Source organism: Rhinolophus sinicus, linkage group LG05 (genome assembly GCF_036562045.2).
Source record: "Rhinolophus sinicus isolate RSC01 linkage group LG05, ASM3656204v1, whole genome shotgun sequence".
NCBI classification, from domain to species: domain Eukaryota; kingdom Metazoa; phylum Chordata; class Mammalia; order Chiroptera; family Rhinolophidae; genus Rhinolophus; species Rhinolophus sinicus.
The window spans coordinates 15,632,282-15,647,070 of record NC_133755.1 but is presented as its reverse complement, the minus strand read 5'-3'; the positions used below and the strand labels follow the sequence as shown (position 1 = coordinate 15,647,070).

The window sequence follows — 14,789 nt, the reverse complement described above, 5'->3', positions numbered from 1 at the left end:
ATGCAGTCACAAAGATTTTTTCTTTGCTTTCTTCAAGAAGTTTTCTTAGTTTAGCTCTTACATTTAGTTCTATGATCCATTTAGAGTTCATTTTTGTATATGGCACAAGATTCAGGTTCTTTTTTTTTTTCATATGTATGTGCAGTTCTTTCAACACTATTTGTTGAAAAGACTATTTTTCCCCATGGAAATATCTTCAAGTCTTTGTTGAAATCAACTGACAATATATTTGTGAGTCCTTTAATTATCGTCAAGGCAGATAGTTTAAGACTTTAATTAAGCCTACATTGGTCTAATCCTGCCTTTAATTAACATGTATCAACTTTGTTACCTTGTGCAAATTATTAATCTCTCCATGCCTCTGTTTCCTCCTCTGAAAACAGTGATAGTGATAGAATTCTTGTGAAACTTAGAATAGAAACAATGAATATAAAGCTCTTAGAAAAGTGCCTGACGTATGCTAAGCTTCTTTGATGTTAGCTTTATCAGTTTGCCAACTTAATAGATGGAAAATTGTATTTAGTGCTATTTTAGAGTAGCTATGTTACAAATTTCAGGTAATCTTTACAACAGCCCTGTGGAGTTAGATGATCTTCCTAGATACAGAGGATGTGAGCACCTTATCCATATACCCTGGGAGACAGTGTAGTGCAAGGTTTAGGCTTCCTGGGTTCTCATCTCAGCTCTGCCACTTCCTAGTTGTGTGACCTCGAGCAAGTTACTTTATCACCACGGGTTTTCGTTTCCTCACTTGTAAAATGAGGACACTAATAGTGCCTGATTGACAAGGTGCTGGTGGGAGTCAATGAATTCCTATATATAAAGTCCCTGAAAAACAGGGCTCAGTAAAGGTGAGCTGCTTCCATCGTTGTCATCCATTTTATTGTCATTGATCATCATTGTCGTCGTTGTCATCGTCATTTTTCCAAAGTCGTATAGTAGTAAGTCAGTCGATAGCCACACGACTTGCCTTCCTAGTCACAGAAATCATAACAGGTTAATTAATTTATTTTATATAAACTGATAAACCAAGTAGGTTTCTTACTATGTGTGTGGTATTTCTTTATTTAGAAAGTGTGTGGGTGTAGCTATTTCAGGTCCTTAGTTCTTTAGTACATCTGTTTCTTCATATTTAACTCTAATCTTAAAACTTCCCTTTAAAAGAAGATGTTTATAGATTTTTTTTTTTAAATCCAGTCATTTAGGGCTAAGAAATATGTGTTAAATCAAATCCATCTTAGTATTTCAAATTGTAGTGGGCACCTACATTGCAGTGGTGCGCATTCCTAGAAACAACTTTGTAAGGTAGGTTTTTGTACAATCTGGGCAGCAAGTATGTATGAGTTTATATACCTAAACATACTTGGTTTCTTATTGGTCGAAGGTGAGTAAACTTGAAAAGGCAGGCACAAGTGAAGTATAGGTGGTTATTAGCAATCTTGAATGTCCAGAGCTCTGAAAACCTCTTCAGGGGGCTGGTTTGACCGTACGTGAAGGATAGAGAACAAAAAGAGCTGTAAGTGACCTCGTGTCCCCCACGCGTCCCGACTTTGCCTCTCTTCTTGTTCTCTACTCCCTCTTTTACTCATTTAGGTACACATTTCTCCGTCACTTCTAAGTGTTTGCTCCGTGCTGGCTATTCTGATGGTTCTGGGGATAGAAAAACAAGCACACAAAGCTCCTGTTCTCCAAGGGCTCATAGTCTGGTAGAACAGATGGACAGAAAACAATTACAGCACCTTTCTAAGTGCTCTGAGAAGCACGGAAAAGTCTCTTGAGAATCTAGAGGAGGAAGCAATTAATTTGACCTGCAGGTGTCAGCCACCTCCTAGAGAAAGTGACATCTGCCCTGGACTGAAAGATCAAGTTTGAAACGGAAAGGGGGTGATATACATGGCAAGTAAACGGAACACAGGTCACGGGATGCGAAAGAGGATGTTATGTATATGGAATTTGTTAAGGACTTACTTTTTGGAGATAGGGATATATTACTAGCATTCCTTTTATCCTGGGTTTCTGTTTTGTTTCTTCTCTTAAATATTAAATAAATTTATAGTCATGTCACAGTTAACATTTTTTTCGCCTATTTGTTATATAATCAGTCTTCAGCCACCAGGCATCGCCTTTGGGCAGCACTGCTGGCTAGCTGTCCAGAGGGCCGGATGGGTAAATGTGGAGCAGAATATTCTGCCGAGGGACAGAAAGAAGAGGAGGCAGAGTGCAGCCCTGCTTTGTACGGGACAGTGGTTCTCAACCCTGGCTGCACAAAAGAATCACCTGGAAAGCTTTTTACAAATTAAGTATCTTGTGCCTCATCCCGCAGAGATTCTGATTTAAATGGTCTGCTGGAATAGCTTTCCCCCCCCCCTAAAGCTCCCCAGGTGATTCAGGCAGGGGTTGGAAACCTCTGGTGTAAGGCATTTGGCTAGTCAAGTATTGCCTGCGACATACTTTATACTTTTGAAAGCACCTTTACACACACCATTCTTAACAACTCCTAGGTAAGAAAATAAAGGGTGAGGAGGGTAAAAGACCTGCCCAAGTCCCAAAACTAGTTCGCACACAGACGGGAGCAGAACCGCTACTCTATTCCTTTACGCTCCGCTGCTGCTGTTAACTATGAAAGGAAAGGAGTGAAAGGTGTGTTGGGAGGTAGTGGGAAGTTAAGAGACTGGGTCTTACTTGCAGAGCAAGTGGAAAGGATTGTATAAATCATTGTTTACTTGTTGTTCATGGTTTGAGAGCGCCTCAAACACGTTCAGGTTTAACAAGCCATTCTCTATTTTAACACCTCTGCTAACAGAAGAGTGCTTTCCGAGGCAGATGATTCCCTCGTCATGCAGCCATACTTTTCTTGAACACGATGGTCCTAATTCCTGTAGGGATAGCAAATAACCACTTGGTATTCTACATAACAACTTGTAAAAATACTTTAAGTTGCTATCATGTCTTCTTTAACCTCTGATTCCTCAGGCTTCATATCTTGTTTTTTCACTGACAAAAATAGAACAGTAATTCTAGACCCCTCATTTTGACCACCTTTTTTCTGGAGCTTGTTTGTTCTTCCTTTTGTTATATGCACTCCTAACAACACTACGTCTTGTTTCAAGGTAGTGATTTAAATTCATATTTTCTCCTTTTCCTTTCCTGGATCCCATTTAAATTATCAAAGAAAACATTTTGTTTTTAATCTGAGGTAGCTTTAGGAAATAGAAAAGGCACTATCAGTGTACCGGAAACTTTGAAGAGTTTCTTGAAATTATGGAGCAGATTAGATTGGATTCAAAATATGCATAGGAGGTTCGTGTCCGGTGAGTAAATGGACTGATCTTTTCAGTAGAGCTCTAGAATAAAGTGGGCTAGAATCCAGAGTGGCACATGGGACTGAAGGCAAATTGAAGGCGTTCCGTGACCCCACCAGCTAGAACAGTGTTCCACAGGATTCAGTCTCAGACTTAATGGATGTGTACAATGCTGAGGAAAGTGGGGGTTTTACAGAGACGTAAAATGTAAAATGATGTTGCAGAAATCAGTTGAAATTCTAATGAACACCAAAACAAGGGGGGCTAACGTGTCAGTCTAGAATAACTGGGGGCCACAGACACAAGGGGAGTTTATACTTACTCTCAAGCTGTTTCCTGTGGGCATCAACTGGGTACTCACCAGAAGACGAGAGAGAGCCCCCACCTCAGTGTTGCAGGCAACTGAGGGGATGGGAGGGCAGGGGCAGACACAAATGCTATGCATTTCCCTGCATCCTGTTCTCCTGTTAAGCCTCTGATAGTCACACATGAGGGGGTCAGCAGAGATTCTCCCCAAGGACACAGGCAGAGACTTGTTGCTTCTAGGGTAAGGGCAGAAGGAAAACCTCTCTACCACTGAGGGAGGGGAAGGAAACCGAAGATTCTAGACTAACACCTGGCAGAGGTATCGCTCCTGCTACTACTGAGGGAGAAGCAGGCAGGTCCTTCCCAAGGCCAACCAGAAACACAAGGAGGAGTTGGGTGCCACAGCGTGGAGGGGCAGGAACACGGAGAAATCCACACCCCCGGGCCCAGGTGCACAGGGCCTGCCTAAGGCTGAGTGCGAATCAGGGTCATACAGTTGTCAAAGCCACGTGGGGATGGCAGACTCAGCAGTCAGTTAAATCTAAGGTGCTTCCAGCAGTTGAGGAGAGCCACACCAGGGCGTTTTCCTGGGGAAGAAGGCTCCAGAGGCAGTTGTGAAAGAGAAGAGGCCATTTTAATGCCTCTCCCACTCTCATGCCTCTGTGTCTGAGGTGTTCCCTCAGCAGATGCCTGGCTGTTGCTCTCCACCTCCACAAAATCTAGGCGTCCCATTTGGCTACAACTTCACTGTGATCCAGAAAAGTGCAAAAGGGACAAGGACATTTTTGTACGCCCGAGCAGAATGAACTTTGAATCCTCTAGGTCTCTATTTAGCTGAGCTGCCTGGAGCTGGAGGATGTACCAACCAGGCCTACCCTCTGTTGCTGTTAGGAGAAAAGAAGGACATGTCCTGTCCAAGAGTGGTCAGGATGGAATCCTGAATTTTCACAATAGCTCTGTCTGTCCCCCGATCCCTTACCTTTTAGTTTTCATCATTAGCTAGGACACAGCTGAGGTGAGGATGATCCTGTCTTGGAACACCTCCTTCTGTGTCTTCCTTTAGGGAGTGTGGGCCAGGAGGAGGTGATGGAAATGGAGTCAGACATCAGTGCGTTGTTGAGCAGCTTTTGTGACAAATTATACATCAACATCATAGTGCAACTGGTCCAGAACGCTGAAAACATGAGACAGATCCGTTTCAAGGGCCACGGTAGTGTGGACATTGTGGGCTGATTGGTAACCTGGAAAAGTGTCAGCAGCTTGAGGCGCCACCAGTAGCCGGAGAGAGGCAAAAAAGTGCAATGTAGTCAGTCGCCAAGAGCCAAAGGGGGCAATGCCCTGTGCAGTGAGACCCCTCCAACCGCCCCCCCCCACACCCACACCCACACAGGAATCACAAGGCTGGCATACAGTGGTATCCTCTGCATCACACACACGAGTGAGACTTAATCAGCAGCTTGGTTTCAGTCTGAATCAGAGAATGGGCCTTTACCGTAACTGCATCAGTGACCTGGACATTCAGGTAGCAGTTCAAATGGGTTTTCAGTTTGCATCCCTAAAGAGGGTGTCCTTACTCTGTCAGTGGTAATTTTCCATGTGGCAAACCAAACAGCTGGGCCATTGGCAACAGCCCAAAAATCTGAGTTCTGCCCACTGAGCAGAATGACTGTGTCTCCCTTTGGTCGTGCATAACTCTGAGACTGAACGGTTATGGCAGCCCAGTGGACACCATCAGCTTCAGCTTCTCTGAACCAGGCCTTGGCATTTCAGGGAACCTCACTGATTCAGTAGCTCTGCTTCAGATAGTCAAGTAGGAATAGTTTCTCCTCAGAGAGCTAGCTGCCACCATTTTTGTGTAAAGCCAAGATGCTGTTGGGCCCAGCTTGTCTGTGTTCTTGAATATACCATTTCCATTTGACAAGCAAGGCTTTGGTGTCCTTCTCACCTTCTTAGTTGTGGAATTCAAGTTGGCCTGCTCCTAAAAGGGACTAGCAGGCCGGAGAGGCAATAGGCCTCCATGGATCATTCATTGAAACCCTGGAGGACACCTCTAGGTGGTGGCTACTTCCTTGCCGAAGGCTCCAGGTAGCAGAATCCTCAGTCACAAAGATTTGCGTTGTCTCCAATACCCAGAGTCCAGTTTTGTTGGGGTTTACCAGCTGGTCTTGCTGGTGGAAGTTTTCAGTTTAGCTAGTAGTAGTATACTATTGTTCATTTATTTGTTTTGATAAATGTACTATGGTTACGTAAATTGTTAACATAGTAGAAACTGGATGACGGGTATATAGGAACTCCATATTATCTTTGTATCTTCTCTGTAAATCTAAAATTATTCCAAATTAAGAAGGTTGTTTTAAAAAGTACTAGATGGCTCTCCATAACTTCCAGTGTAACGGTCAGACTCTTGAGGACCCTTTGCAATTAATTCCTCCTACCTACGCGTATTGCTTACCACCTTCTCACATTCACATGTTGCTTTAGCTATTAGTCTAGTCAGTGCCTTTCCTGGACTTCTAATGCTATGTCCTTTTTGTGTGGAATGCTCTTATCCCACCCCTTCACATGATAAAATTCAAGCTGAGCTTCAAGACTCTGCCTCAATCTTACCGTTCCTGTTATCTCATCCTTGTTGCTTCTAACTCGGTATTAGCACAGCTTTGTATATATTTCTGCTTAGGATGCTTCAGAGTTGAACATTATAAATGCTGGTAGTCATTTTCTAGAGTAAGAGTTCCTTGAGAATGGGAATAATATTCATCTTTTTTATTTCCAGCGTTTATCTGTTGCCCATTTCCAGTGAGTTGTATATAATAATTGTTCAGTAGATATTAACTAGATGAATGAGTGAAAAGCCTTAGGGTTATGCTATATATGGTCATGATAGAGATTTATTCTTTGTGTCACTCAGGTATTAAGTACTGTCATTAAATGAACATTTGAGATTCATCATATTTACATGTTAGAATTGTATGTATTTAAGTATTCTCATATATACACTGTATTTCTTTGTCTTCCATGTATGTTATAGGAGGGCCAAACATGTGGGCTATTACCTCTGAAGAACGGACTAAGCATGACAAGCAGTTTGATAACCTCAAACCCTCAGGAGGTTACATAACAGGTTTGTGCTTATATTTGATTTGTGAATTATGCGCCTTTTCATGTAATATCTTAAAATTAGTTTTTATTCGACTGCCACCAAATTTGTATTAAGTGATAAAATTCATATCAAGATGAAATATTGCCATTTCCAACAACATAGATGGATCTGAAGAATACTATGCTAAGTGAAGTAAGTCAGACGGAAGAGGACAAGAAGCATATGATATCATTCATATAAAACAAAAAGCTACAAATGAAGAAACAAAAAATCTCATAGATACAGACAACAGATTGGTGGTTACCAAATGGGAAAGATGGTAGGGGGAGGACGAAGAAGGTAAAGGGGATCAAATATGTGGTGAAGGAAGGAGACTAGGCTTTGGGTGGTGAGCACACAATAGAGTATACAGATGTCGTATTATAAAGTTGTACACCTGAAATGTATATAATGTGATTAACCAATGTTATCTCAATAAATTTAATAAAACATAAATAAGTGAAAAAAATTCATATCAATCAGAATTCTAGAATTTTAAAAAGGTGGCTTTCTTATTTTACCTGGAACCATCTTAATTCGTTGTTTGGGATTTGGCGTATGGACGATCTTTTCCTGATCCGAAATGATAGTCAAGAATTTCAGTTTAATTGTCCAGTTTCACTTTTAACATTTCTAGAAATTTTTCAGTTCATTTCTTAAGGTAATCAAGATTTTTTTTCCCCAAGCAAATTTATTAATGTGCTTTTAATATGTTGTTCCAATTACTAGTATAATGATCAGTATTACTAGAATCTAGTAGAAAATATATCTATTTCATTTAAAAGTAATCTAGAATTTATTTTCTCTGGAGTCTGTTTTCATAACATTTACCCCTCTGTCTTTGAGTGGCCATACCAAGCATTGACTATTCCTTGTTTTGGAAAAAGACCTCCAGAACCAAGGGAGGATTAATTTAGGTGTGTCTTTCCAATTTTTTTCTATAAATGAAACTTTTTTTCTGTGCCAAATCACTTTAGTGCTTTACTTACAATAATAGTAAGTGTAATGGCTAATATTTAGCAGGTCTGTACTGGTTCAGATACTGTGCTAAATGCATGATCTCATTTAGCCTTCACAACAACCCTATGACGTAGCCACTGTTGTAGTCTGTATTTACAGATGGTAAAGCTGAGACTTAGAAAGGTTCTGTAACTTGCCCAAGGCTGCAGAGAAGGGTAGTGTTGATCTGGTCTTTGAAACCTCTCAGACAGGCTTTGGAATCCATCCTCTTAACCATTATAGTTGAATATTATTTGCACTTCTATAATAATACTGTGTTTTGCTGTGTATAATGCACGCTTTTTTGCCCAAATTTGTGAGGGAAAAATAAGGATGTGCATTATATACATGGGTAGTACTAATTCTGTATCTATATAAATGTTTTTAATTCTTTTGTTTATGCTTATGGGTTAAAAGTGTAACTCTAGAAATCAATAATGATATCCGTATGCAAAATGATACCCTGGAATACGATAACTGGTTTTGTTGAACTTGTGGTAAACTTGCAACAACAAAGAGTTCTTGGCCTTCTGTGATGCATAAATATCATAAATTTGTTTCTGATGCATAAAATTTCGTGCACCTTGTATCTGTTTCTGTGGTTTGTAATTATTTGTTATGTAAAATTTCTCTTACCATAATATATTAAGCATAAATGCTAAAATTCCTTTATAATACAAAAAAAACAAGTACCTAAATGTAAACAAATAAACATTTTAATTAAAAGGAAAGATTATTTTTCCCTGAAGATTTGGGCCAAAATGTGGGTGCACATGATACATGGCAAAATACGGTAACTACCTTACCTGATATCAAGATTGGGATTTGCTTGCCCTACTTACAAGTGAATAACTTGTGTGTTACTGACTCATGGATGCCTGCAGAATGCATGAGATTCCTGAGTCAAAGACAAAACACTATTACTGATGATAGAGCTAACAGCGTGAGCATCGGCATGTTCCCTTGTCCCCTAAGTCACACACGGACCGTGCAGAGATCCCAGAATGATGCTACACATGGCACTGGTTTTGTTATAGGAGAGGAAAACTGAGCTTGGAGGAACCCACCATCCATTTTAACAAGTAGTAAGCAAGCTTATTCTTTGTCCCAGAGGAAAATATTACCTAGTCCTCCAAGATAGCTCACTGCAATCCCAATTCTGAGAAATGACCCACGGAGAGAGCAGTTAGGATCTTGCATTCTTGGCATACACAGCTGGATATATACGATTGTGAGAGACCCACAGAGGGCTATCTCTTCTAACACCTGGTATTTTATATTTAGAACACTTCTAGGGAAACAGTGTTTTTAACTATAAATGTTATTAAATAGGAATATTATCAAATCAGACCTCAATTGCTGTGGGAAAACTGAAGTGAATAATATAATTTTTTATCACTGATTAATGCATATAACCAGTTGTGACTTTTTTGTTTTAGAATATCTACGTCTTATTAGAATAATGTCAATAATTTTATATGTTTCTATTTAATTTTCTAATGATTGAAATTAAAATTATGATAAATCAATAACACTATTATTATTGCCATTGCTAGTATTCAGAGACATTGAAGTAATTCCATTTACTAATACACTGCTTGGTTTTTGTTTTTATTGCCTTCAGGTGATCAAGCACGTACATTTTTCTTACAGTCAGGGCTGCCGGCTCCTGTTTTAGCTGAAATATGGTAAAATGTTTTCTTTTGTAGATGAACTTAAATTTCTGAGAGTCTGGTTTTGTTTTTAATACAGTTTAACATAAAGTTGTTTTTACTTGTAGTTTTTTATTAAGTAAGAGTATTTCTTCAGCTTTTCAGAAAATAAATTTTATTGAGTAAATGACTGAAAATAAGTTGAGGTTTTGTTCCATAGGACAATTCTCTAATTTCCTTAGAATTTCTGTGGAAAGAAGATATGTACATTTCCATTGAAAAACACTTCTTTATAATTTGGCAGTCTCAAAATCTTCTGTTACTTTGTAATTGTGTCATTTATTTCATCTAAATTCAAAATTATCCCTTCTTTCCCATTCCTACTGTAAAGAAATTGTTCTTTATAATACCTAGGGTTTTGTTTTTTAAGGTATTTACAATAAATGCCAACACCTACCCCATTTTCTTTCCACTTGGACTAGTCCCATGTTTGGCAAAGTGCCAGGCACATAGCAAACATTCAATAAATATTTGACCAAATGAATATGTTTAGAATGATTATACTCTTGAATATTTTTTTCCATTTGTACTGGTGGAATTCATTTCAAAGGTCTCTACATTTTCCTTCTATATAAACTAGTGGTATTTTATTAGATGCTGTCTCTGGTCAGTATTTCTTAATGTATAGGCTTCAGCATTTTGAGATACACACACATACACACACACTTAATGAAGTAATGGTCTATGTGTGAGTACTATGTCATTGTTTTTATTTTATCATCATCCTCAAAAGTAATGGTGACCCTGCATATAGTCTACCTACCTCACTGTCCTTGTAGGGCTTTGTCAGACCTGAACAAGGATGGGAAGATGGATCAGCAGGAGTTCTCCCATAGCGATGAAACTCATCAAACTGAGGCTACAAGGCCAGCAGCTGCCCGTGGTTCTCCCTCCTATTATGAAACAGCCTCCTATGTTCTCTCCATTTTTTTCTGCTCGTTTTGGTATGTATTAATTAGCTGCATTCAATGGTGAAACTTGATTCCTAGGTATAATATTTGGGGATCAGAAAAGGATTTGTCTGCATGAAATGACAATGCCCAGATTCCAAGTTCATTTAAGGAATATTAATAAGGAATATTAAATTCAGTGTCATAGCTGGGTCAGTTTGTGTCCCCAGTTTCCCAGGGACAGTTCTCATTTATGTCTGTTGTTCTAGCATCTAATGTGGTTAGTGTCCCTTTCATAATTCCCATTATATGATTAAATATGATGATTCCCCTCATTATAGCTGATCCTAACTACTATTCCTAACTAGTTACTCTGTTGTTTGTGAAAAGTAACAACAAAAAATATGAACAGCTTTAACTAACAAACCACTTTAACACTTTTGGGGATAATTCAAAATTATACATAATTTTGTAAGTAGAAATTAATTTAAAGGTTAATTAGCCAGCTAATGTTAGGACTAAAAGTTGAAGACTTTATGCTAATTCATTTATATATTCATCAGAAATAACCAGTTTTCCATTAATTTTGATCAGCCAATTTCTTATATGTGAGAAGCACTCATTGGAATGAAACATTCAATTAGATATCTCTGTGTATCTGAAACATGTTCCTATACTCCAGATGCAAGATCTTAAAACACTAATTTCTTTCACTATTGCAATGAACTCTAGAGATAAATACCAAATCATTGTGTGACTATATGTATATAGTATACTTAGTATTCTGCAGTTAGTAAGTGAATAAGAGTCGTCACCTTGATCTTTTGGGTTGGGGTGGTTTGGGGGTGATAGAGTGTGTGTGTGTGTGTGTGTGTGTGTGTGTGTGTAATTCAATAGCACTATATTTATTATCTGCACACAAAGACCCATGTTTGATCAGGTAATATATTCTCCCTTTGAGTATACTAATATTAAATGGGAAAAGGCTGCTTAGTTTTGTTCATGATGCTTGAAGAGAATTCTTACTCCTTAGTAGGCATTCTCTTAGTTCACACAGGTCAGAATATTGATATTAAAAGCAGTTTACCTCCCTCACTGCTGAGTCAAAGCTGCTCTCATGAATTTTTTAAGACTAGATAGTTTGCCTGTAATGTTTCTGTAAATACAGAGTCTGCTCCCTGTACTGTAAACTTATTTTCTGGCGTGTGTTTTATAATTGGTTCACTAGCACTAGAAGATGTGTTCCGTTTTGTCTGTAGGAATGGGAAGCATGCCCAATCTGTCCATGCCTCAGCCATTGCCTCCAGTCGCACCTATAGCAACACCCTTGTGCTCAGCGACTTCAGGGACCACCCTCCCTCCCTTAATGATGCCCGCTCCCCTGGTGCCTTCTGTTAGCACGTCATCGTTACCAAATGGAACCGCCAGTCTCATTCAGCCTTTATCCATTCCTTATTCTTCGTCAAGTAAGTACTTTATGTCTAATGAGTCACGGTTTCATGTAAAGAAAAAAAGTGTTATATTCACGTTCCAATAGATAAAAATTTTCCTTCATAATTTGTAATATTGTTTAGTATGAACCTTTTTCATTTTTCTTTTTCTTTTCTTTCTTTCTTTTTTTCTTTTCTTTTTTTTTAGCATTGCCTCATACGTCATCTTACAGTCTGATGATGGGAGGATTTGGTGGTGCTAGTATACAGAAAGCCCAGTCTCTGATTGATTTAGGATCTAGTAGGTATGAATACTTGAAACTTTCAACTTTCTGTGCTTTCAATAAGGAGTATTTAACAAATGACTTTTTTTTAAAGCTCTGAACTTATCCAGGTTTTACTTTATAAAGGCCAAATGTAAATACTTAAGGTACATTTACTATATGTAACTCATATAAAATAATTTTTTTTATTTTTAGAATTACTAACTGCCTGTGGTATTTTACTTTTCCATATAAATTAAAAATATTCTGCTGTATTTTTAATCAGTCAGTTTTTTGCCCAGAGCTACATATTTTCCTTTAACAAATGTATATGTTTCTTAAAACATCTCATAATCCTTGTACATTATTAATTTCTTTCTTGAGCGAATTCTGCCGATTGAGTGTCCTTTAATTTCAGAAAACAAAAAAGCCTCAATGTTTATTCATCACCTCTTGTATAAGTCACAATGATACTTCTTAAAATTAAAAAAAAATTTTTCCAATTACAGTTGACATTCAATATTATATTAGTTTCAGGTGGACAGCATAGGGGCCAGACATCTATACAACTTACAAATTGACCCCCACAAGCCCAGCACCCCCCAACACCATACATAGTTATTACAATATTACTGACTGTATTCCCTATGCTGTACTTTATATCCCTGTGACCATTTTGTGACTGCCACTTTATATTTCTTAATCCGTTCACCTTTTTTACCCAGTCCCCCAAACCCCCTCCCACCTGGCAATCATCAGTTTGTTCTCTGTACCTATAACTTTGTTTCTGTTTTGTTTGTTTATTTTGTGTTTTAGATTCCACACATAAGTGAAATCATGTGGCATTTGTCTTTCTCTGACTTATTTCACTTAGCATAATTCCCACTAGGTCCATCCATGTTGTCTCACATGGCAAGATTTCATTCTTTTTTATGGCCGAGGAGTATTACATTATATACAGAGGGTGCCCCAAAAATGTATACACATGTTAAGAAAGGAAAAAACTGTATTAAAATTGTAATACTCAATATATACCAATAACAAATGATGAATGCAAGTTATGTGTATACATTTTTGGGGCACCCTTGGTATATGTACCACATCTTCTTTATTTAATCATCACACAATAATACCCTTTAAAGCAATGGCCTAGAAGAACGTTTTGTCTTTAGGAATGGGAAGCATGCCCAATCTGTCTATTGCTAGCTTAAACACTCACTGATTGTGTAACCTCATTTTTTCTTAACATCACTGAACCATAGTGATGTTTCTTATCATCACTGAGCCATCGTTTATAGTTTGCCCATCTAAAAGATGGAACAGTAATACCTTTTAAGTTTGTCATGAGGATTAGAAGTAATATTTGTAAAAGCCCCAGCACAATATGGGGCCTGGCACATAGTAAGTTCTTGATATATGATAGTTCTATACTTCCCATGGTATTTGCTTTCCTAAGAATAAGGATAATTGCTTGAAGTTTTTTCAGTATCAAATAAAAAAGCAATTACTACTGTAGTATAGAAGGTATGATTCTTAACATCTCTGCCTTATAAAGTTTAACTAAATGTATTTTGTTTAGTAACATAAAAATTTTAAATAAATTTTGTTATAGCTCAACTTCCTCAACTGCTTCACTCTCAGGGAACTCGCCCAAGACTGGGACCTCAGAGTGGGCAGTTCCTCAGCCTTCAAGATTAAAATATCGGCAAAAATTTAATAGTCTTGACAAAAGCATGAGTGGATACCTCTCAGGTAAGCAGCATATGGTGCTTAAGAATGTGAGAGAGTTCATATTTTTATATAGACTTCTATTGAAGAACTTTTATTTGAATTGGTACTTTGTAGCTTATCTAAAATTTTAACGTCCAAAAAAAATTTAGCAGGCATTGGAAAAATACAAATAATGTAAGTGGTATAAGAGTTCAAAATGGATATCATTTGATTGTTTCTTCAAAGTTCTTACAATCAAGTTGAGTATACAGATATGCACCCAGTTTTTTGGAAAAGAGATTTCTCCCTGGAGAAGATTAAACCTCATCCTCCAATGCAGTGAACAGAGAGCCTGACATGACAAGAGGGAGTATGTGGGACTTAGCCTCAGCTCAGTTCCCTGAGAGCCCCTTTCCTCACTGGGTCTTTTCTCTGCTTGCCCTTCGTAAAACCTCATGTGAGCATGGCTCACCCTCTAATGCTCCGACCCAAATGTAGCCATAAAACTTGACTTTAGATCCCCATAGAATATTTGAGTCCATGCTAGAACAACACCCAAACTTAGTAAATTGAGGATAGTGGAGGGGATGTAAACAGAGGGTAACAGGCAGCTAGAGTTCCCACTTTCTAACTTTCCCCTATCTTCACTCGGCAGTGAATTTCAATTTAGGCAGAGTAAAATAAGTGTTTAAAAATAATAGAGTTTAAAATGCTAGAGAACATAGAATGGGAGGTATTAATACTGACAAGATCAGATAAAACATAGGAAAGGAACATTTAAGCTTGATCATGAAAGAAAGAGTTAGAATTTGAACAGATGGAGATTGCAGGTGAGGGCATTTGAGGGTGACAGAGAAGAACCCTTAAGAGCAAAAATTACATGGCATGTTTAGAGAATGAGAAGTAATGTATGAAATAGGGGTGTGGGGTCTCTAGTCACACCATGGGGCAAGGGAGTGGTAAGATTTTTAGGAATTGATTAGACAAGCAAAAATGTAAGGTATTTTCTTTAAAGAATCATACTTATATGATAAAAGC

The 14,789-nt window shown here is 38.2% G+C and overlaps 1 protein-coding gene across 1 annotated transcript in view; it reads left to right on the top strand.

The window, feature by feature from the left end:
- The window catches only part of ITSN2 (intersectin 2), a 120,940-nt gene that overhangs the window by 27,609 nt on the left and 78,542 nt on the right, over positions 1–14,789 (top strand). Inside the window, 7 exon segments of the mRNA XM_074331759.1 lie at positions 6,637–6,729; positions 9,371–9,434; positions 10,238–10,289; positions 10,291–10,402; positions 11,608–11,814; positions 11,987–12,083; positions 13,654–13,793. Of these exon segments, the coding sequence (XP_074187860.1) occupies positions 6,637–6,729; positions 9,371–9,434; positions 10,238–10,289; positions 10,291–10,402; positions 11,608–11,814; positions 11,987–12,083; positions 13,654–13,793 (765 nt within the window).